We start from the raw sequence: 24158 nt of genomic DNA, 5'->3' as shown, positions 1-24158 counted from the left end.
TGATTTGGAAATAAATCGCTGTTTGTTCATTGGAAACTTCCTCCCTAATAGCACAGTGGGTGTACCTACACTACATGGGCTGCAGTGGTTCAAGTAGGCAGCTCACCACCACCTTCTCAAGAGCAATTTGGCATGGCAATAAATGCTGGCCCAGCCAGTGAAGTCCACATCCTGTAAAAAAATAATTAACAAAAATGAATTAACCTGGGGTGTGATTCAACAAAAATATTTCAGAGTACGGTTAGGGGCATATATAGTGGGGTATTTCTTGATGCTGCGTCAAGGCTGCACTTTAGTCATTTGCTGCACTGATGACCTCAGCTCGGGGAAATTTCGGCGGGGGCTAGGGGTTCTGGTGGTGGGTGGTCTGCGTGTGGCGAGGTGGGTTACAGGGGGTCACGATCTGGCAGGCCTGGTCCGCCTGTGGCTGGCGCCATGTTGAACGGCGCGACTGCTGCAGGTCACCGCCATACACATGCGCAGCCACGGGCCCAGAAATTCTCCGGGTGTCCACGTCGGGAACGCTGGGAGTTTTATGTGGTGCGGCTGCTCGCCTCCCCCACCGGGCGGAGCATCGGTGCGGGGGCAGCGCCAACATTTCCATCGGAAAACTAGACACATCCTCCGGATACAGATTCAAAATCGGAGAATCCAGCCCTTAGTCTCAGAAACGGAAAATCCCGCCCAATATATTTGTTTAATATGCATGCCATTTACTTATTCAATGTTATAATTTCTCTCTCTGCCCCTAAGGGTTCAATTTTTGCATTTGTTCATCTCTTCCTTTGTAAATAACTATAGAAGCATTTGAAATCTATTTTTAGATCTCTTCTGAGGCTATTCATTCTATTCCTTCCTCCTTCGTCATCCTTTGCTGAACTCTGAAATCTTACCAAACATGACATCTACTATTCACTCTGGCAAATTTAGGAGCCTCTTCCTTTAACCAAGTCTACCTATAACACTTTCTATTCACCACAATTGGCCCACTTTTCGTGTGTTTTTTAATTCCTTAAGGAAGCATGTATTCATTGCAAGTTATGAATTAATCCAAAAATGTGCAGGTTAAGTGGATTGGCCAAGCTAAATTCCCCTTGGTGTCCAAGGATGTGCAGGTTAGGTGGGGTTACAGGGGTAGGGAGGGGGAGTGGGCCTGGATAGGGTGCTCTTTCAGAGGGTCAGTGCCAACTCAATGGGTTGAATGGCCTCCTTTTGCACTATAGGAATTTTATGAGTCTATGATTCTATGAAAAGTTTACATATGCTTATTTAGTGTTATATCTTTTCATCTGGCTTCTCAAAATACATTCACCAATCCACTCCTTGTACAAAACTAAACCCATTGCCCTGGAGTGAAATTAGTTCACAGTCAAACTGACTAGAGCAGTGGATGCAAATAGGTTTGCTCCAGTTCTGAATGTGCTCTCTTCACCCTCAGATATAGTTGGACTCTTTCTCTTGCACCAGGTTGTGCTGCAACTACACTATTAAGTTAATTATTCATAATTATTATTGCTTTCGTGTTTATATTGCATACATAGCATCTCCGTCTCAAAGAACTATATAAAATCAAACTGTTTTGTACAAAATACCAGGCCAGCTTCCTCGACAGGGTGCATGGTCTTTTGGGGGTTGAAGTAGCTCCACAGTGGCATACCTGAGGATGAAATTTTGAAACCAAGTCAATTGTCTGTTATAGATACTATAATTTGACACCTAACAAAGCAAGTCAACTGAACTTCAGTGCACTGATGGTAATTGACTAACTAGTCTGCCTCACCATTCAACCTACTGGGCAGCATGGTAGCACAGTGGATAGCACTGTGGCTTCACAGCACCAGGGTCCCAAGTTCGATTCCCTGCTGGGTCACTCTCTGTGCGGAGTCTGAACATTCTCCCTGTGTCTGCGTGGTTTCCTCCGGGTGCTCCGGTTTCCTCCCACAGTCCAAAGACGTGCAGGTTAGGTGGATTAGCCATGCTAAATTACCCTTAGTGTCCAGAAATGTTAGGAGGTATTATTGGGTTATGGGGATAGGGTGGAAGTGAGGGCTTAAGTGGGTCGGTGCAGTTTCGATGGGCCAAATGGCCTTTGCCTGCACTGTATGTTCTATGTACTTCTACAAGTTCTCTCAATGGAGTTTATTCTTACTCACTATCTCTGTGAGCCTAACAGATAGGATGATAATAATTGGACAAAGAGGAGAAAGCATACTTGCACTCAACAGACAAACAGCATGGTTTGAGATGCTTAATATCCCAACACGTTTGGGGATTTTGAAACTTTGGTTCTGCCTCCCTGCTCTGAAACGTTCTGAAGCAGGGACCTTATCGAGTGAACCACCCATATTGAACAAAAAATTCTAAATGTTGTTTGGTAGGCAAACAATGGAACATGCTTTCTGGCTGACCAGGAAATGATGTCGGAAAGAAAGTATTTTACAGGAGCTGAATTGTTAAAATTAATCGATCAATTTTGTAACTCTTCAGTAATCTCATGTGGAGTGCTGCCATTTCCTCCAAATGGAAATAAGATTGGAACATTAACGATATATGGAGCGACTGCCATCTTTTCCTGTAATACCGGATACACAATGGTAGGATCCCGTGTGCGGGAATGCCAGGCCAACGGGCTGTGGAGTGGGATGGAAGTGAGATGCCTTGGTCAGTATTCAACATTATTTACATAGTAGTGTGAAAATCTCCATATCTTGTGAGCTTGTGAAGTATTGCTTATCACATTTGTGTTTCTTGATTTTTGTATAAAATTTAGTAACAAAGAACGTTTTGAAATGAAATGAAAATCGGTTATTGTCACAGGTAGGCTTCAATGAAGATACTGTGAAAAGCCACATTCCGGCGCCTGTTCGGGGAGGCCGGTACGGGATTTGAACCCGCGCTGCTGGCATTGTTCTGCATTGCAAGTCAGCTGTTTAGCCCACTGTGCTAAACCATTTTAAATAAATACCAGTGAATTCAAGTTTAGCAATTGCTTCTGAAATTTTGCAATTAAGTGTGTGCCTTAAGCAAGGAGCTACAGGTAACTAATTCCCAGAAGATCAAGTTGACAAGTTTACCATCTATAGCTTTGGACGTTTCCCTTTGTTGTTTCATTGAATTCAGGCTGTGTGAAGATTCAGGTACTTGGGATTAATCCTGGTGCTTACTTAAACAGCTGGATTTAACATTCTAATTTTAATGGTGAGATTCCAGATGAACCTTCCTGACTAATCACATTACAAAATTGTATTGGGACAGAAAGGACTAAAACTTGTCAACATGCTCAGCAGCAGCTTGTAAAGTCTCTTCATGTGTAAAGTTTAAAGACACTATTGTTTCTTGTCCTTTTTGAGTTCCGTCCTGGGGTTGAAATTGATTAAACCGTCAATGTTACTCATTGCAGCTATTTTCTTTTTGCTGTAGCTGGTCACTGTGGGATGCCCAAGCCCATTGTCAATGGTCAGATAATTGGAGAAAATTTTAATTATCGTGGGACAGTGGTGTATCAGTGCAGTCCAGGTTTTCGCTTGATTGGAACTTCTGTCCGAATTTGTCAGCAGGACCACAAGTGGTCAGGCAGATCGCCTGTATGTGTCCGTAAGTATTGCTTCAGAATGTCACTTAATGATCGGTGAAGATCGTGCTTCAGGTGAATCTGTTTCTCTTCCTCTGCTTCCAGTCAATACCTCAACTGTTTCTTACTTACCTTGCTTGATTTCCATTTTCAACTGCTTAGCACACTTGGGCAACCAATAATTTTTTACACAGAATGGATTATTAGATTGCAGGGATGATTATTGAAGCCAAGCCAGTCATCATTCTGGTCCTCACCGTGACACGGTGGCACAGTGGTTAGCACTGCTGCCTCACAGTGCCAGGGACTGGAGTTTGATTCCAACCTTGGGTCACTGTCTGTGCGGAGTCTGCATGTTCTCCCCTTGTCTGCGTGGGTTTCCTCCGGGTGCTCTGATTTCCCCCCCCCCCATGGTCCAAAGATGTGCAAGTTAGGTGGATTGGCCACGATAAATTGGCCTTTCGTGTCCAGGGATGTGCAGATTAGTTTACCGGGATAGGGGGTTGGGCAGAGGAGTGGACCTGGGAACAGTACTCGTTCAGAGGGTTGATGCAGACTCGATAGACTGAATGGCCTCCTCCTGCACTGTCGGAATTCTATGGATTCTATACAGTACTTAGAGATGGATCGAATGCTTGCCGAAGAAATATGTTGCATGGCATGAGGTAAGGAGCTTGGAGCAATGCAATATTTTGAGCTTTTTACCAAATTATCCTTCAGGAGAACTTTGGATTAATTGATCTTATGATATTGGTTCATTTAAAAAAGAGTTAACTCCTAGAATTTCTGGGAAATTGGCTTGGGACCACTGACTGGGGCAAGTATTAGCACGATGTATTCCCACATCAGTATGTGGCAATGGGGACAGTGTCATTTTCATACTCTGGGATGTTGCACCTCTACTTTTGGAATAGAGGCCTGTCTGGCCATCCATCACTTCCAGTGCATGGTCTTTCACATCACGAGTAACATGTTATGTCATGGGCAGCAAGCTGAATTTATAAAATGCCTCTTCCAGCATAAGCAACATCTTCAAAGCAATATGGAGGATTAAAGCTGATCAGGACCCAGTTTGACTAAAATTGTACTTGTATGCCAATTAGTTTTGATGTCCATTTCAGTGTTGCTGATCAGCTTTAGTTTTCACTGAAGTATGTATGATAGCACAAGTTCATTGATTTTCATTGTTTTAGGAAGGAAGACAGTTGGATGGTAAGCATGTCAGAATGCAACACTGAGCCCTAGATCATAGAATTCCTACACTGCGGAGGGAGGCCATTCGGCCCATTGAGTCTGTACGGGCCCTTGGAAAGAGCACCCTACTTAAGCCCACGCCTTTACCCTGTCCCCGTAACCCGGTAACCCTACCTAACCTTTTGGACAGTGAGGGACAATTTATCATGGCCAATCCACCTAACCTGCACATCTTTGGACTGTGGGAGGAAAACGGAGCTCCAGGAGGTAACCCACACACACACGGGTCCTTCATTATCACTGGATCAAACTCCTGGAACTCCCTCCCTCATAACACAGTGGACTGCAGTGGTTCAATGACTGACTATCACCTTCTGAAGGTCAGCTGGGGATGGGCAATAAAAATGGTGTCTTAGCCAGCGATGCCCCACATCCCTTGAACAAATTTTTAAAATGTGCTTATATTCTATGGTTTTCGACAACACAATTCTTCGGCTTAAGTCTTTTATAATTTAAAGTGCTGTTTTTCTACCATTTGAGACAGAGTATTAATGTAGATAGTGTGTTTGGAGCTGGATGGCTTTTAACTGCCTTGATTCTTTAGGATGGATTTTATTTCAAGTATCCAATGGAGCACTAATTCATGAGATTGAAAAACAGAAAGGAGAACGCATGAAACTGAATATATCTTCTAGCCGTTGACAGGCCACATGCAAGTCTCTAGAATCTGTTTAATGGTCACGCGCATCTCAAAGAATAGCTCAGTCCTTTGCAATAAATAGGAAGTGTCTCACCGGTGCTGCTGAGTTTTTATGAGTTCTTTCACTCTTGCTAAAGACAGTCATAACTCACACTGGTGGAGCTTTTGAGTTATGAATCTTTCCGCATTTGTGAGAGAATAGAAGTAATTTACTGTTACCAGTCAGTTTCAGCACACTGAGGATGAGCAAATGGTTGAGGACTGGACTGACACTCTACGGTTTATACTGAATAAGTAGTAGTGACAATTCACTTCCAATCAATGCTAACCTATCTGTTGTGTTAATATTAACTCCTGTTCAGTGTATATAAATTATGTACTGAGTTTACTGATATGTGGTACTGCGCCCTTTGAATATTTCTCTGTGTGTACTACTATGCGCCTAAGCGGCAATTGTAGTATTTCAGAGTTTTTCATTGACAAAAATGAGGACAATGCTCCCAAATTCCCAAAATATCCTCCCAATAGGTGTAATGTGCATCAGTAATACAATTCCTTAAACAGAAATACATTGCCTACTCTCTGACATGTCAGGTAACATGTGTACAGTGGACGTGGATGTTTGTTTTCGGGTTGTAATGCCTGAGCTCTCCAGCGTTTTATTTGAACGTGTACCACAAAGATGTACTGGGGAACCCCTCTCAGAACCTCACAGGTTAGGGTTTGCATGGAAGTTCACCAGAGTGCAAACTTCCTTTGGTCAGTTGCCCTGCGTTGTGGAACGATCTGAAAATTGCAAACTTCGGATGGTTCCGGCAGAGTTACACCAATAGTTACCCAGAAAAGGTTAGAAGAATTAAAACTTCTTTTAACTTCTGGGTAGTTACCGTACAGATGCAGATCAAACCTGTACAGGACCTGCCCCCTCCCCCACCACACGACCGAACGCCTAGGGGACACACCCTTCTGCCACCCCGTCGCCCCCCCCCCCCCCCCCCCCCCGCCCCCCCACCAACATCTCCCCACCCATGGAACTCCCCCAACCCTGAACCCTCAGGGGTCTACAGCCAACAACCACCCCTCCCCATTGGGACTCCCCACACCCACATGGGACTCCTTCCCATGACCACCCCCACCCCCCATTGCAGCCTCCAGGCCAGACCCTGCCTAAACCACCCTCATCCCGACCCCCCCCCCCCCCCCCACTGCAGCAGTCCAGATCCAGCGCACGCCACGCCCAAATCCCGACTCCTCCCCCCCCCTCCCCCCCCCCATCCCCCCCCATCTGCACGACTCCCCCATTATGGGTGTTAGAGGTGGACCGTTCACTCAACTGTGCTTCAGTTTAGCACTCTGCATAGTCGTGCATGTTTTCTTCAAACTGGACCATTTGTACAACTATTATTGCTGGGGAGTAGGTGTTAGTTTGTGCAGCATCTTGGACAAGCACAGGCATTGTATACATGAGGTCTGATTTTCCAAATGTGTTTTCCTGACAAGAAATTGGCCCTTTGGTGTGGATGTCGAGAAGCTCAGTGACTCCCATATGTTCCACAATCTCGGGTTCAATTTTCTGTGGTGAATCTTGGGTCACATGCCTAATAGCCATTGTTAATTTCAAATAAAGATGTGTACAAAAGCTTTGAATGGAGCAACAGCTAGTTGGGGATCAGAGTTTCACTGGAAGATACTACAGAATGATTACTACACAATAATTATAATGTTATTTTCTTCTCACAGCTATTACATGTGGCCACCCTGGTAATCCCGGTAATGGCGTAACACATGGAACTCAATTTAACCTGAATGATATTGTTCGATTCAGCTGTAACCCAGGTTACACAGTGCATGGTACCATTAGCTCCCAATGCCAATCAAACGGACAGTGGAGCAACTCACTTCCTATGTGCAAAGGTATGAATGATGACTATTGTACAGTTTCACAGCTTTTTTGGCTATATAATAATGGGGAAAGACCTTTCACATCTTTTTACCTTCTTGCAGTGGTTAATTGTTCAGACCCAGCACATGTTGAAAATGGTATTCGCCGAGTGCAGTTAAACATTGCGCAGAGATTCAGTTATGGTCGCAGTGTGTCGTACGAGTGCAATGCAGGATACTACCTGTTGGGATCAGATGTGCTAACCTGTCAAGGTGATGGTTCCTGGGACAAGTCTCTCCCAAAGTGCCTGTGTAAGTGATATTAGGGCTTTAAAACTGTAGATATTATGAGTGTTTAATGTCACGTTATTCACCGAGTTATCAAATGCAGGTTATAAAATTTGTTACAGCCCTCTACTGACACATTTAATGGAGGGTTGGGTGCGGGAGAGCTTGAAAAGTAAAATGGGTGGTCAGCTGGCCACTCCAGCCTGTCTTCCACATTGTTGTGGTGGGCAGTTAAGCCATCAGGCAACCATATGCTCTTCGAGTTATTGAGGCACCGAAAGTGGCCAATTCTGTGCCAACAGACTTTTCAGTCGGTGGGAGGGGTGAGGGGGTGAGGTGAATTTATCCAAAACTCTTATTAATAGAAATTGTGAAGCTACCTCCTAATATCAGAGAATCATCAGTTCTTTACACACAGAAGACATGCATCTCCCCCTGAAATAAAACCGTAGACCACTGTGATCGGAAATACATGCTGCTGTGATCCACAGCACAAGTCACGATCTCTAGAACATAGAACGTACAGTGTAGAAGAAGGCCATTCGGCCCATCAAGTCTACACTGACCCACTTAAGCCCTCACTTCCACCCTATCGCCCTAACCCAATAACCCCTCCTAACGTTTTTGGACACTGAGGGCAATTTACCGTGGCCAATCCACCTAACCTGTTCGTCTTTGGAGTGTGGGAGGAAACCGGAGCACCCGGAGGAAACCCACGCAGACACGGGGAGAACATGCAGACTCCGCACAGACAGTGACCCAGCAGGGAATCGAACCTGGGACCCTGGCGCCATAGTGAAGCCATAGTGCTAACCACTATGCTACCATACTGCCCACTTCAGGAGAAAAGGCGAGGAAAGAGTGACAGAGAACTTTTTCAAATTGAAAACTTGATTGGCAACATCATTGCATTACACTGATCGCCTGGTAGAAAAGTAAATATTGAATGCAGCGTTACTTCATGACTGAAGGAACCGATAGAATTCAGTAAAGAAAACCTGCAAATCATTCAAAATCAATCCTCTCCTGAGTCTTGGAAAACAATGAATGTTCATGATATTATTGTGTATTATTCCATCATCAGAAATGTTAAATGAAAATGTCCTACTTTAGTGGTGGAGTTTGAATCCTGTCCACTTTAGTGATGTGATTGTCGTAATGGTTACTATGGTGACCAGTTGGAGGCTTTGAGGCACTGACAGACAATCTGAGGGTTTTTCCTTCTTGCACTGTATTTGCTGTGCTGAACATGCTCTGTTTGTGGTACTAATCCCTCTAAAGCTGAGCAGTAGGTATTGGTGTAAACTGTTATGCAAACAGCTACTGGACAGCACAGTGGCACTGTGGTTAACTCTGCTGCCTCAAAGCGTCAAGGATCCAGGTTCCATGCTGGCCTCGGGTGGCTGTCTGTGTGGAGTTTGCACTCTCCCCATGTCTGCGTGGGTTTCCTCCAGGTGCTCTGATTTCCTCCAAAGGTGTGCAGACCAAATATGTACAGGTTAGGTGGAGTTTACGGGAAAAGGGTGGGGGAGTGGGAATAGGAGAGTCGGTCCCGATGGGCCGAATGGCCTCCTTCTGCACAGTGTGCAATTTTTTTGTTGTTAGTTTGCTCAGACTTGCAGATGGAAGTGGATGTCACATAGGTGAATTAAGCTCAGGATTAATTCCCTGAGGTATTATAAACACCTAATAAGGACCATTCAATCCATGAAAACATCTGCATTCAGTTGGAACCCCAGTGCGCCCCCCACAATTGCTCCACACAATTCTATTGTGTTTGTTTGTAGATCATGATCTGTCACATGTCAAAACAGAACAGCTTCTCCCAGTGGATATTTTCTCTCTTTAGATGTTCAAATGCAAGTTGTAAAATGCCCGAATACAGAAGTTAAGTTAAGCATCTTATAATTACTCACGCCCCGCTCAATTTTTAAAGATTGAAGCTACACTTGCTATCCTTTAATCTGTTGTGTGCATTTATATCACAACATACTCCATTTTATGCATGACTGTATAGGGAGCATGCTCCAAATTATGCGTTCCAGATTGTCTAAATATTTTTATACCTAATGATTTATTCAAACATACATTTTAAAAAACCCACTTATTTCTTGACTCATCTCTTTGTTCCTAGTGGTGACCTGTGGTAATCCTGGCATTCCACCTGGTGCAGAGCTCTATGGTAACCAGTTTACAGTTGGCTCCACAGTCCGGTACCATTGTGACAGAAAACGTCGCCTGATTGGAAATGCTACTCGTATCTGTCAGCTGGATGGGCGCTGGAGTGGATCATTACCACACTGCTCAGGTAAACAGTCTCACATCATCACACAGGGCTCAGAAGCTACCAGATAAAGCAGTTGTAGACTTAGCCTGCATTTGCTTAAAAATAGATGGACAGACTGATGTGTTAACTCTCTTTTACGTTAAAAGAACAGTTATTGCATTTGTGTGGGCAGAATTTTCCTGGCCATTCTCGCCGGTGGAATCTTCCGATCCCGGACGGGGGTGGCCGCCCCACCGCGGGTTCCCCCGGGGGTGGAGGGTGTGAACAACTGGAAAACCCAACGACAGTGGCGAGACTGGAAGATCCCGTTGTCAGTCAATGGCAGGCCACCGCCGTCACCGCAACACAAGCAAGGAGTGGGGTTGGGGGTGGGGTTGGGGGTGGGTGAAATCCCGCCAATAGTGTTTTTAACTAGTAAATTAGTACATTGCTCCTCGTACGAGTGAAGGTGACTTGAGGTTGGAGTGGTTTAAGGAGGGAATTCCATTGCTTCAGAGCCTCAGCAACAGAATCCAAACGACCAATGAAAGAAGCTGGAGATGTGCAAGAGGCCAGAATTGGAGGAGCACAGGAATTGCGAAAGATTGTAAGGCTGAAACAGGTTCCCGGAGATAGGGATGGTCTGATATTATAGGATGTGGGAAGTACTGATGTGATCTGTTTGAGCTTCAAACAACTATGCAAGAGGGAAGGGCAAGAAGAAGAAAAAAATAGCTCCAACTACAAGCTGAAGCAGACCATGAAGCAATGATTAATGATTTGCATTAAGAATCCCTGAGATAAAACCTGATGTGTGGAAAGTCTGTCTTCTAGAATTATGTATCAAGGCTATGCTGTACTGGCATAATGTGCTTCATTTCTAGTTATCGAGCTGATGCCTGGAGTGTAAAAAGGGAAGTAAAATGACAAAAGAAAAATTTGTACTTAATATGGCAAGAGAAGTGAAGGATAATAAGTTTTTCAGTTATAGTGAGAGAAAATGTAAAACAAGAGATGGAGTGGCTCCACTAGACGTGGTATCAGGTAAGGTCACAGACTGGTATAACACAGAATGAAAAACTTCTGCCAGGGAGATAGTTGATCTGGAAAGGGGGCAGTGCAGTGGGTAGCACTGTTGCTTCACAGCTCCAGGGTCCCAGGTTCGATTCCTGGATTGGGTCACTGTCTGTGCGGAGTCTGCACGTTCTCCCTGTGTCTGCGTGGGTTTCCTCCGGTGCTCTGATTTCCTCCCACAAGTCCCGAAAGACATGCTATTAGGTAATTTGGACATTCTGAATTCTTCCTCTGTGTACTTGAACAGGTGCCACAATGTGGCAACTAGGGACTTTTCACAGTAACTTCATTGCAGTGTTAATGTAAGCCTACTTGTGACGATAAAGATTATTATTATTGGATGGTATTGCAGAGTTCAGCTGTTCTATTCACATTAGCATCTCAGTTGTTGAGCAGTTGTATGAACCCAGATTTGTAAACAGTTTGTGTTCACCTTCATCATCCGTCTGAGAGGGACCATAACTTCAGGCTGCCTATTCCAGTGTATTTATAAATCCTGAAGCCCGACCTATGCTGCATTGTGGACCACCGCCCCCACCCACTCATCTCCCACCGCCCACCCAACACCACCACCCCCCCCCCCACCCCCCACCACACACCCCACATCCACCAGAATCAGAAATCATAAAAATCAGCAAAAATTGCAACTTTTCACTTCCCACATTGCTGCTGAACGGCGTACCAGGGATTTAACAGTGGTGTGATTATTTCAATTTGATGAACAGAACTGGCCTATAAAAAGTCTGTTTATAATTGGGGGGGGGGCAATGAAATAATTTTAAAATAGTTTTTCGGAATATTTTAGCTCCTATCTTCACTCCATGAGTATGTTGCAGTATTTAATGTGTTCCATGTAAAGTATTTTTACTGTGATTTTATTTCCTGGATGGGTGTCTGTGAAAATGCTTTAAAGTGATAGACTCCTTGACCAGCTCAATGACATTGTTCATGCTCCAGGTTGCAATCAATTACACTATTGCTGCCTGACGATGAGAAGTGAAATTCTCACCTGAGAGATCATTGGATCTCTCTGTGAGGTTTTCTAAAGAGGCCAGGGCCATTTTCCCTGGCTTTGCCACTAATCCCAAACCATTGTGAATAAATCTCAGGGATTGGATAAGATGCAACTGGTGAATTGTAACAGAAAATGGCTGAGAATCATTTTATTTTGAAGACTCGGGATTCAAAATCTACTCGGAAGGATTAGATCATAAGCTTTTTTGCCTCTGTTGCCTCAAAGTTACCAAATGAAGCTCTCTTTAGGAACCATAACTTGCTGGTGTCCCGGCATTGCATTTAGGGGTACCCCAATGATGCATTGGGGAATTCCTCCAGGACGTTCCCATGTAAAGGTTTACCCAGCAATTGCCCAGAAGTGTCAACTTCCTCTGGACAATTGCACTGGGCTGAAAACCATCCGACAGAAGTGATGTAAATCATTAACTTTGGATGGTTCTGTCAGTTTTATCCTGGAAGAGTTAGAAGAAAAGCAAATCACTTCTAACACCAGACTAAGTATTTAAGCACCCAAACACAGACTAGACATCCTGCATACACACAACCCCCCCCCCGGGACAAGCCGCACAACCCTGACCCCTCCCCCCCCCCCTCCCCCACCACCTCACCTATGGTCAAACCTCACTCCCAGCCAACCCAACCGGCCCCCCCACTCCACCCCGTGCCTCCTGTCCGACCTGCTCCTCCCTGTCCAGCACCCCTCCCACAATTCTTAGTTCCTCTCTGTCTCCGTTGTCTGAACCTCTTACCTTTTAAGCTTGCCTTCTCCCTTGAAGTTGTCCCCTTAAACATCCCTTTTACGTCAGCTGGTGCAGTAAAAGGGGACATGTCTTTCCTCTTTGCTTCCTAGTTACCCCTCACTTGATGCAGCTGGGGGCATGCTTCATTGCTCCTGTCTCACCCAGCGTGAGTTTGGAAGGTTAGGTGAGACAGGGGGCGGGATTCTGCGGGAATCAGCGGGGCGGGCAACTCCGGCACGAAGGAGTGGCGTGAACCACTCCAGTGTCGGGTCGCCCCAAACATGCGGAATCCTCCGTACATTCAGGGGCTAGGCCGGCGCCGGAGTGGTTTGCGCCACGCTGGCCGGCGGGGAAGGGGCTTGGAAAGGGCCTCTTCTGGCTGGTGCGAGTTGGCGTATGTGCGGGTGTGCTGGCATTATCCCAGCGCATGCGCAGGGGCGTTCATCTCCGCGTCGGCCATCGCGGAGGACCACTGCGGCTGACGCGGAAGAATAGAGTGCCCCCACGGCACAGGCCCGCCCGTGGATTGGTTGGCCCCGATCATGGGCCAGACCTCCCGGGGCCAGATCCTCCCGCGCCCCGCCGAGGACCCCGGAGGTCACCCGCGCAGCCAGGTCCCGCCAACAAATACCTGGTGTAATATACGCCGGTGGGACTGGCCGAAAACGGGCGGCCACTCGGCCCATCACAGGCCGGAGAATCGCCGGGGGGGGGCCGCTACCAGCGGTCGCCGACCAGCGCGGCGCGATTCCCACCCCTGCCAAATCCCCGGCGTCGGAGAATTTAGCAGCTGGCAGGGGCGGGATTCATGCCACCCCCCGGCGATTTTCCGACCCAGTGGGGGGTCGGAGAATCCCGCCCAAGGACTTTGCAATTACGGTGTGGATAATTCTGTCGAGAGTGGCAATCCGGCAGAGATTGCCACTCTGAGGATGTTTGTACCTTTCACCAATAGCCACAGGACTGGGTGGTTTGTTAAATGAGTGTAAAATCTGGCTGCTGAGGGATCCTCGACTGAGGTGGAGGTTCAGATAGTGAGATATCAAAGGAGCTGTGATGTGGATTTCACAGTGTTGTACCTTACTTCTGAATGCTTATTCTGGGGATTGGGTGCAAAAAGATGGACTATGTACTTTTCTCCAGCAAGGGCATTCAACATCTTTTATGTACACAACTTTCATTCCCTCGAGGAAAAGAATATTGTGGTTATAGCTACTTGAAGGTAAATTAGTGACAGACCAATGGGGGACATTCAAAAGTGAGACTCTATGGGCACAATGTAAGCGTGTCCCCACAAAAAACGAAGGGCGGCACTTTCAAATCTGGAGTCCCTTGGTTATCGAATAGCATGTAGGGTAAGATGAAGCAGAAAAAGAATCTCAAGATAATCACAAAAAAATGAATTGAGGGGGTGCGGATTTTCCCCACGTCCCCGTGTTTCCCGGTGGCGGGAGGGGGCCCGCTGTTGGCCGGCAGCGAGATCTCCTGGCCCCACCGCCCCTCCTGCACCAAAATCCCGTTTTGGATACTTGTGGGGGGGGGGGACTTACCAGGGGTAAGCCATGGGGTACGGGCCTCTGGCACGGAGTCTGTCCCTGTTGCTCAGAAGGGAAGGGGGCAAAGGAGTAGAACATTAGTAATTGGGGACTCAATAGTCAGGGGCACAGATAGGAGATTTTGTGGGAGCGAGAGAGACTCACGTTTGGTATGTTGCCTCCCAGGTGCAAGGGTCTCGGATCGTGTTTTCCGGGTCCTTAAGGGGGAGGGGGAGCAGCCCCAAGTCGTAGTCCACATTGGCACTAACGACATAGGTAGGAAAGGGGACAAGGATGTCAGGCAGGCCTTTAGGGAGCTAGGATGGAAGCTCAGAGCGAGAACAAACAGAGTTGTTATCTCTGGGTTGTTGCCCGTGCCACGTGATAGTGAGATGAGGAATAGGGAGAGAGAGCAATTAAACACGTGGCTACAGGGATGGTGCAGGCGGGAGGGATTCAGATTTCTGGATAACTGGGGCTCTTTCTGGGGAAGGTGGGACCTCTATAGACAGGATGGTCTACATCTGAACCTGAGGGGCACCAATATCCTGGGGGGGAGATTTGTTAGTGCTCTTTGGGGGGGTTTAAACTAATTCAGCAGGGGCATGGGAACCTGGATTGTAGTTTTGGGGTACGGGAGATTGAGAGTATAGAGGTCAGGAGCACAGATTTGACTTCGCAGGAGGGTGCCAGTGTTCAGGTAGGTGGTTTGAAGTGTGTCTACTTCAATGCCAGGAGTATACGAAATAAGGTAGGGGAACTGGCAGCATGGGTGGGTACCTGGGACTTCGACGTTGTGGCCATTTCAGAGACATGGATAGAGCAGGGACAGGAATGGTTGTTGCAGGTTCCGGGGTTTAGGTGTTTTAGTAAGCTCAGAGAAGGGGGAAAAAGAGGGGGAGGTGTGGCGCTGCTAGTCAAGGACAGTATTACGGTGGCGGAAAGGATGCTAGATGGGGACTCTTCTTCTGAGGTAGTATGGGCTGAGGTTAGAAACAGGAAAGGAGAGGTCACCCTGTTGGGAGTTTTCTGTAGGCCACCTAATAGTTCTAGGGATGTAGAGGAAAGGATGGCGAAGATGATTCTGGAAAAGAGCGAAAGTAACAGGGTAGTTGTTATGGGAGACTTTAACTTTCCAAATATTGACTGGAAAAGATATAGTTCGAGTACATTAGATGGGTCGTTCTTTGTACAATGTGTGCAGGAGGGTTTCCTAACACAATATGTTGACAGGCCAACAAGAGGCGAGGCCACATTGGATTTGGTTTTGGGTAATGAACCAGGCCAGGTGTTAGATCTGGAGGTAGGTGAGCACTTTGGAAACAGTGACCACAATTCGGTGACCTTTACGTTAGTGATGGAAAGGGATAAGTATACCCCACAGGGCAAGAGTTATAGCTGGGGGAAGGGCAATTATGATGCCATTAGACATGACTTAGGATGTGTTGGTTGGAGAAGTAGGCTGCAAGGGTTGGGCACACTGGATATGTGGAGCTTGTTCAAGGAACAGCTATTGCATGTTCTTGATAAGTACGTACCGGTCAGGCAGGGAGGAAGGGGTCGAGCGAGGGAACCGTGGTTTACCAAAGAACTGGAATCTCTTGTTAAGAGGAAGAAGGAGGCCTATGTGAAGATGAGGCATGAAGTTTCAGTTGGGGCGCTTGATAGTTACAAGGAAGCGAGGAAGGATCTAAAGAGAGAGCTGAGACGAGCAAGGAGGGGACATGAGAAGTCTTTGGCAGGTAGGATCAAGGAAAACCCAAAAGCTTTCTATAGGTATGTCAGGAATAAAAGAATGACTAGGGTAAGAGTAGGGCCAGTCAAGGACAGTGGTGGGAAGTTGTGTGTGGAGGCTGAGGAGATAAGCGAGATACTAAATGAATACTTTTCGTCAGTATTCACTCAAGAAAAAGATAATATTGTGGAGGAGAATGCTGAGACCCAGGCTATTAGAATAGACGGCATTGAGGTGCGTAGGGAAGAAGTGTTGGCAATTCTGGACAAGGTGAAAATAGATAAGTCCCCGGGGCCGGATGGGATTTATCCTAGGATTCTCTGGGAAGCCAGGGAAGAGATTGCTGAGCCTTTGGCTTTGATTTTTATGTCATCATTGGCTACAGGAATAGTGCCAGAGGACTGGAGGATAGCAAATGTGGTCCGTTTGTTCAAGAAGGGGAGTAGAGATAACCCCGGTAACTATAGGCCGGTGAGCCTAACGTCTGTGGTGGGTAAGGTCTTGGAGAGGATTATAAAAGATACGATTTATAATCATCTAGATAGGAATAATATGATTAGGGATAGTCAGCATGGTTTTGTGAAGGGTAGGTCATGCCTCACAAACCTTATCGAGTTCTTTGAGAAGGTGACTGAACAGGTAGACGAGGGTAGAGCAGTTGATGTGATGTATATGGATTTCAGTAAAGGGTTTGATAAGGTTCCCCACGGTCGCCTATTGCAGAAAATACGGAGGCTGGGGATTGAGGGTGATTTAGAGATGTGGATCAGAAATTGGCTAGTTGAAAGAAGACAGAGAGTGGTAGTTGATGGGAAATGTTCAGAATGGAGTTCAGTTACGAGTGGCGTACCACAAGGATCTGTTCTGGGGCCGTTGCTGTTTGTCATTTTTATAAATGACCTAGAGGAGGGCGCAGAAGGATGGGTGAGTAAATTTGCAGACGACACTAAAGTCGGTGGAGTTGTAGACAGTGCGGAAGGATGTTGCAGGTTACAGAGGGACATAGATAAGCTGCAGAGCTGGGCTGAGAGGTGGCAAATGGGGTTTAATGTGGAGAAGTGTGAGGTGATTCACTTTGGAAAGAATAACAGGAATGCGGAAGATTTGGCTAATGGTAAAATTCTTGGTAGTGTGGATGAGCAGAGGGATCTCGGTGTCCATGTACATAGATCCCTGAAAGTTGCCACCCAGGTTGATAGGGTTGTGAATAAGGCCTATGGTGTGTTGGCCTTCATTGGTAGAGGGATTGAGTTCCGGAGCCATGAGGTCATGTTGCAGTTGTACAAAACTCTAGTACGGCCGCATTTGGAGTATTGCGTACAGTTCTGGTCGCCTCATTATAGGAAGGACGTGGAAGCTTTGGAACGGGTGCAGAGGAGATTTACCAGGATGTTGCCTGGTATGGAGGGAAAATCTTATGAGAAAAGGCTGATGGACTTGAGGTTGTTTTCGTTAGAGAGAAGAAGGTTAAGAGGTGGCTTAATAGAGGCATACAAAATGATCAGAGGGTTAGATAGGGTGGACAGCGAGAGCCTTCTCCCGCGGATGGGGGTGGCTAGCACGAGGGGACATAGCCTTAAATTGAGGGGTAATAGATATAGGACAGAGGTCAGAGGTGGGTTTTTTATGCAAACAGTGGTGAGGCCGTGGAATGCCCTACCTGCAACAGTAGTGAACTCGCCAACATTGAGGGCATTTAAAAGTTTATTGGATAAGCATATGGATGATAAGGGCATAGTGTAGGTTAGATGGCCTTTAGTTTTTTTTTCCATGTCGGTGCAACATCGAGGGCCGAAGGGCCTGTACTGCGCTGTATCATTCTCTGTTCTATGTTAAAACGCCCACGGTGGGGATTCACCGTCAGCAGGACTAGAAGATCCCACTGACGAAAACGGCGGGAAAAACAAGGCAATCGGAAAGATATTTTATCAGTACATTAAGAGCAAGAGGATACCTAAGGAAAGGGCAGAACCTATCAGGAATGTAGAAGGTAATTGGTGCAGATGATGTGGGCAGGGTTCTGAAGGAGAACTTTGCCTCTGTCTTCACAAAGGTGAGGGATGGTGCAGACATTCTTGTCAATGAGGAGGAGTGTGAAAGATTAGATGCAATAAATATTAACCAGAGAGGAAGTACTGGAGAGACTGACATCTTTGGAGGCAGCAGGGTAGCATGGTGGTTAGCATAAATGCTTCACAGCTCCAGGGTCCCAGGTTCGATTCCCGGCTGGGTCACTGTCTGTGTGGAGTCTGCACGTCCTCCCCCTGTGTGCGTGGGTTTCCTCCGGGTGCTCCGGTTTCCTCCCACAGTCCAAAGATGTGCGGGTTAGGTGGATTGGCCATGCTAAATTGCCCGTAGCGTCCTAATGAAAGTAAGGTTAAGGGGGGTGTTGTTGGGTTACGGGTATAGGGTGGATACGTAGGTTTGAGTAGGGTGATCATGGCTCGGCACAACATTGAGGGCCGAAGGGCCTGTTCTGTGCTGTACTGTTCTATGTTCTATGTTCTATGTTCTATGAGGTGGATTAATCACCAGGGCCAGATGGATTGTATCCCAGGCTGTTTCAGGAAACCAGGGAGGAAATTACTGATGCCCTGACGACCAATTTTCAATCATCACTAGATCCAGGTAAGGTATGAGAGAATTGGAGGTTGTACCAAATTATAGACCAGTCAGTCTGACTTTGGCAGTGCGATAGACTGTCACTTGGAAAGGTAAGGATTAATCAGGGGAAGTCAGCATGGTTTTATGGGAAAATCATGCCCTGCTAACTTTAAGAAAGTAAGAAGGAGGATTGATGAGGGCAGTGCAGTGCATGTGGCCCAGGTGAATGTCAGTAAGACATTTGACAAGGCCCCACATAGCAGACTGAATAGAAAAGTAAAAGCCCATGGGATGAAGGGGAATTTGACAGGTTTGATCCAAAAACTGCTCAGTGACAGGGTAATGGTCGGCAGATGTTTTAGTAAATGGAAAATCCTTTCCAGTGACATCCCACAGGGCTCGGTGTTGGGGCCCCCTGCTGTTTATGGTATATATTAATGATTTGGACCTAAATGTGGGAAGGATGACTGGGAAATTTGTAGAGGACACAAATCTTGGTCGCGTAGTTGATAGTGAAGGTGGACTCCAGAATGAGCTCAATAATTTGGTTGAGTGAACGGAAAAGTGGCAAATGGAATTCAATCTGGAAAAGTTTGAGGTAATCCAAGGGGATAATTAATAAACAGGAGGATAACAACAGGGATAGAGGAAGTGATAAACCTTAGGAATGCATGTGCACAGGTCCCCAAAGGTGGTAGGAGAGGTGACTAAGTGGTATAGAAGGCTTATGGAATACTATCCTTTATTACATGAAGTATAGAATACAAAAGCAGTGATGTAAAGCTGAAACTGCATGGAGACTGGTTCGGCCACAACTGGAGTTTTGTGTACAGTTTTGATCACCACACTACAGGAAGGACATAATTGCTGTGAAGAGAGAGCAGAGGAGATTTACTGGAATGTTGCCAGGGCTTGAAAATTGCAGCTATGAGGAAAGATTAGATAAACTCAGCATAGAACCATAGAATCTATGGCACGGACACAGGCCCTTCGGCCCAAACTGGTCCATGCCAACCAAAAAGCCCATCTAAGCTAACCCCATTTGCCTGCATTTGGCCCATATCCCTCTACACCTACGGAATCATAGGCATGTTTTCCTTAGATCAGAAGTGGCTGAGAGATGACTTGATTGAGGTGTACCAAATTATGAGGTAGACAGGGAAGACTTGTTTGCTCTAACACAGAGGTAATTTACCAGGAGAGTACAAATTTAAGGTGATCAGTAGGATTATAAGGAACATTCGCCCAAAGCGTGGTAGGTGTCTGCAATTTGCTGCTTCATGAAGCGGCACCAACAGTGCAGGTTAGATTCGCTTACCGGGTTTATTGATGTATTCCCAACCTTCTCAACGTTGCTCCTCGCCTGAGGTATGATGAACCTCAGGTAAAATCACCACCAATCAGTTCTCAAAGAGGGAAGCAGCCTTTGGTCCTCGTGGACCGTGGCGACGTTTACAAATGTAAACAATATCACAGAAATAATAGATCATTGTGAATGAGATTCAGTTTGTCTGCTTATTAATGGGAGGATTATTGGCCTGTGATGCAGTCAAGCTTTTGTAGTTGTTCAGTCAAATGCCGGCAGTCATTGAACTCTTAAATTTCTCCTTATTTTACATGAAATGTCTGATTTAATTCTAAGATCAGAAACAGAAATGGCTTTCTTGGTTTCTCATGGGATATTATTGCGCTCTCTCTGACTGTAGCTGGCATTGAATGATTAAACCATGGCTCGTAGTTTGGGCAGTTGCACATCTGAAACTCTGCAAACCTAAGGTGGAGGCCTCACAGCCACCACAGAGGGGAGATTTGGCTGGATTTGAACCAAGATTTCAAAAAGAAAAGGACAAAATTCTTAACCCACTATATCGCCTATTTTTTCTAATAAAATAGCCATCTGTTAATAAAGTATCATACTTTGGAATATATGATAACTTGTACAAAATAATGCCCTCTTTTAATGTTTTAAATGCTTGAATGTTTTGTTCTTTGATGGCATATTTACTGAACAAAATCAGGATGTCACAACGCAATGTTTCTATGATCAAGACTCATAAAAAATTCATGTTTTTATTTGTTGTGATTGTATTCTCTGCAGAGTAGTTTAGAATAATTATGAGTGGAGAAATAAATGCACGTACGTGATGCATACTGATTTTTTTCACGTGCATTTGTTAATCAAAACTGAATTCATCCACACCTGATTTTAAATTGTGGAGATTTGAACCAGGATCTGAAGAAAAACTGCTAAAGGAATAATAGATTTTGCATTTAATTAAGAAAATTATCCACAACATTCAAATTATATTTACTTCTACTCCCAGAAACTTTTCTTGTGTTTCAAATCAACCCTGTGTTCTCACTGAGTGTCTCCACTGGAAAGAGGAAGATCATGTGTGCTGTGTCCTTTTAGATAGGTTGGTGTAATGCCCTCCTGTGGTAGTGTCACCTCTGTGTGTATCTTGAATGCCCATTGGTCATGTCCTATCTTTATGGACTATTGGATGAATGTCTGTGTGTCATGTCTCTGGTGCTTCCTCTAGTGTCTAGCTAGTCTACGTGTATTTACATTAACCCCTTGTGTATTTACAGTGATGCATATCACCACATTACCGTGCTGCCCTATGTTGCAGGGTGTACTATATCTCAAACAGGTTCATCTTGAAAATTTGGTGTGCTCTATCTTGTTTTATGTGCCTGTTTTCTATCTCTCCTTGCTCAGGGATGGGCATCTGCACATTGGCAGTGCAGGGCTGCCCCTGTCAAAAGGAACAGATTGCAAATTGTAACTGACGTAAACTAAAAGCGCAAATGGAAAGAATATTTATATGTCAGTTAGTTGGGCATCTGGCATGCACAGACAGCCTCCGCCATGTTTAGGAGTCTCTGAACAATGATACCGAGCAATCTAAATTAGGCTGGGCTTCTTTTCAAACAATGCAGAATAAGCATCTCTCTCTGCAGGAGTACATTCTAGGAACATAATTCCATTGAGCTTCAGAACCGTTTGGCAACAGCTGAGATTTAAGAGCTTTCTAATTTCTGCAGCATTATTGCTGAGATTTAGTCAAAAGAAACCCTCTCAAACAATGTTTCCTCACAGCGCCAGGGACCAGAGTTCGATTCCGGCCTTGGGTGTCCGTGTGGAGTTTGCACTTTCTCTCCGTGTCTGCATGGGTTTCTTCCAGGTGCTCTGGATTCTTCCCACCGTCCAAAGATGTGCAGGCTAGGTTAATTAGTCATTGTCAATGTGTGGACTTACAGGGAAAAGGCAGGGAAGTAGGCCTGGATAGAGTTCTCTTTCGGAGGTGTGGTGCAGACCCGTTGTGTCAAATGGCCTCCTTCTGCACTGCAGGAATTCTATGGACATAGATACTGAAAAACCTGCTGCTTATTCAGATGGGATCAGTTTTCCAACAAGGACATTGTCATGTCAGGATTACTTGGAGCCGAGTAAGGATAATTACTGCTGCCAATGACAGATCTGCAGGTTAAGGAGTCATGCCTGCTGTCAGTTATCAACAGTATCATCATAAAGCAATTGAGTCTGCTAAGAAAGTTTGACTCAGCATCAATCCTCCATTAAAAGGCTTGGCATCATGGAGCTATTTTGATTCTGCTTATCTCAAGAGGGGGATGGTCTTTAGTTTGTCTATGTCATAGCATGGCAGGTGGTAAGTGCCGAACTGCCCAAATCTCAAAGGAGAACCTGAAACATCTGCCTGAATGGCATTGAAATTTGTGTATTATGAGGAGGTTTTCTGAAATCATGAAGTAACTATTCAGACCAATTTTATATGAAAATAAACAAAATAAATAAAAAATGCACTTAAACACAAGAACACTTTGACAGCTAACAGTACTTTTTAAAACTTTCCAAACAAATCTTGGGTTAAATAACTCGGCAGTAAACTTCCTTTTAAATGGCAACAGTCCCGATAGATTCTAAAATTCCAGTAAATTTACCTCAGAACTCCCTGTGGCTCTCTGGGTGTTCTCTGTGTCTGACAGTAAGCTGGCTCTCCTAGTTTGGCCTTGCCCACATTATGGGTAGAATTTTCCATTTTTTTCTTCTAAGTGCTGGACCAGATGAGGAAAGCAATATACAGACGACAGCCAACTTATGTCACCATATTGTCCATTACTTAGATGAATAAATCCTGGAGCCATGTCCCATGCCGTCACGCTTATGGGCGGGGCCTAAAAAAGCTGGCTAAATTGGTATTCCAGAGATCGGGATGCCCACGTTTGCTGCAGGTGCAAAATCCCGGCCGATATCTTTGAGATTTTACCAGCCACCACCACATAGAGTCTTCAGTGTTTTCTTAAATTTGTTTTTCTCCGTTGATCTTAACCCCAATTGTTTCCTACAATTCCTTAGAATTTCCCTTCTCCCAGAATTCATTAGCTTATTCTTTTTTACTTCATGGCTCCTGTAATTTATTTATTTATTATGTTTTTTAAATTTTAGAGTACCCAGTTAATTTTTTCCAATAAAGGGCAATTTAGCATGGCTAATCCACCTATCTGCACATCTTTGGGTTGTGAGGGCGAAACCCACGCAAACGGGGAGAATGTGGAAACTCCACACGGACCGTGATCCATAGCTGGGATCGAAACTGGGATCTCGGCGCCGTGAGGCAGAATGCTAACCACTGAGCAACCGTGCTGCTTCTCTCCTCTAATTTATAACAAACCTACGCCACCTTCCCTCATCAATTCACAATCTTCATGTTGTATGTTCCCTTTTGAAATATAACAACCAACTTCAAACTATTTTTTTTCTTTGCCATATGTAAATTCTTGTGCAAGTTCTCCTGGCACCCTCGGTTCATCAACATATCAAACCATTTGCCTTCACACCTTTCTCATTGATGTTTGCCCTTTGCAGGCTTTTTCTCTCTAATCATATTAAACGAGTCACAAGCCCATAGGCTCGATTTCCAGTATGCACTGTTTTACAGTGATATTCCTAAAACAAAAAATATTAAAACTCTTTTTTCCTGACAGCCTGATACAAATGTAGCTCATAATAATTTACAGCATTTATCGTTGAACGTTTTACAATTTCCTCATCAGCAGTAAGACAACCAATTCCTTCCAGGAGATGGTTTAGCACAGGGCTAAATTGCTGGCCTTGAAAGAAGACCAGCAGCACGGTTCAATTCCCATACCAGCCTCCCCGAACAGGCGCCGGAATGTGGCGACTAGGAGCTTTTCACAGTAACTTCATTTGAAGCCTACTTGTGACAATAAGCGATTTTCATTTCATAAGGGGCTGGTTTCTCCGGTCCCCCAGTCGCATGTTTCGTGGCAGCGCGCCATTCGCTGGCGGCGAGATTCTCTATTTGCGCCGCTTGTCAATGAGATTTCCCATTGAAGCCAATCCATGCCGCCGGAAAACCCGTGGGCAGAGGTGTGCTGCCGGTGGGAAAAGCGAATCACAATAACCGGAGAATTCCGGCCAAAATGTTCTGTGCAGGACAGCTTGAGATATCATTCACTATGGATTTTCCAGATGTATAGAATATATCTCTTCCTGTTGGTAGGGAA

General features: G+C 45.4%; 1 protein-coding gene across 1 annotated transcript in view; it reads left to right on the top strand.

Annotated features, from left to right (window-relative positions):
- Positions 1-24158, top strand: part of csmd2 (CUB and Sushi multiple domains 2) — a 2254685-nt gene that overhangs the window by 2129634 nt on the left and 100893 nt on the right. Inside the window, exons 52-56 of the mRNA XM_038801178.1 lie at positions 2488-2661; positions 3421-3594; positions 7206-7379; positions 7470-7658; positions 9769-9942. Coding sequence (XP_038657106.1) covers positions 2488-2661; positions 3421-3594; positions 7206-7379; positions 7470-7658; positions 9769-9942 — 885 coding nt within the window. The remainder of the gene's footprint in view (positions 1-2487; positions 2662-3420; positions 3595-7205; positions 7380-7469; positions 7659-9768; positions 9943-24158) is intronic.

This window comes from Scyliorhinus canicula, chromosome 1, assembly GCF_902713615.1.
Source record: "Scyliorhinus canicula chromosome 1, sScyCan1.1, whole genome shotgun sequence".
Taxonomy (NCBI): domain Eukaryota; kingdom Metazoa; phylum Chordata; class Chondrichthyes; order Carcharhiniformes; family Scyliorhinidae; genus Scyliorhinus; species Scyliorhinus canicula.
The sequence above is the reverse complement of the archived record's forward strand: the minus strand, read 5'-3'. Positions and strand labels throughout refer to the sequence as shown.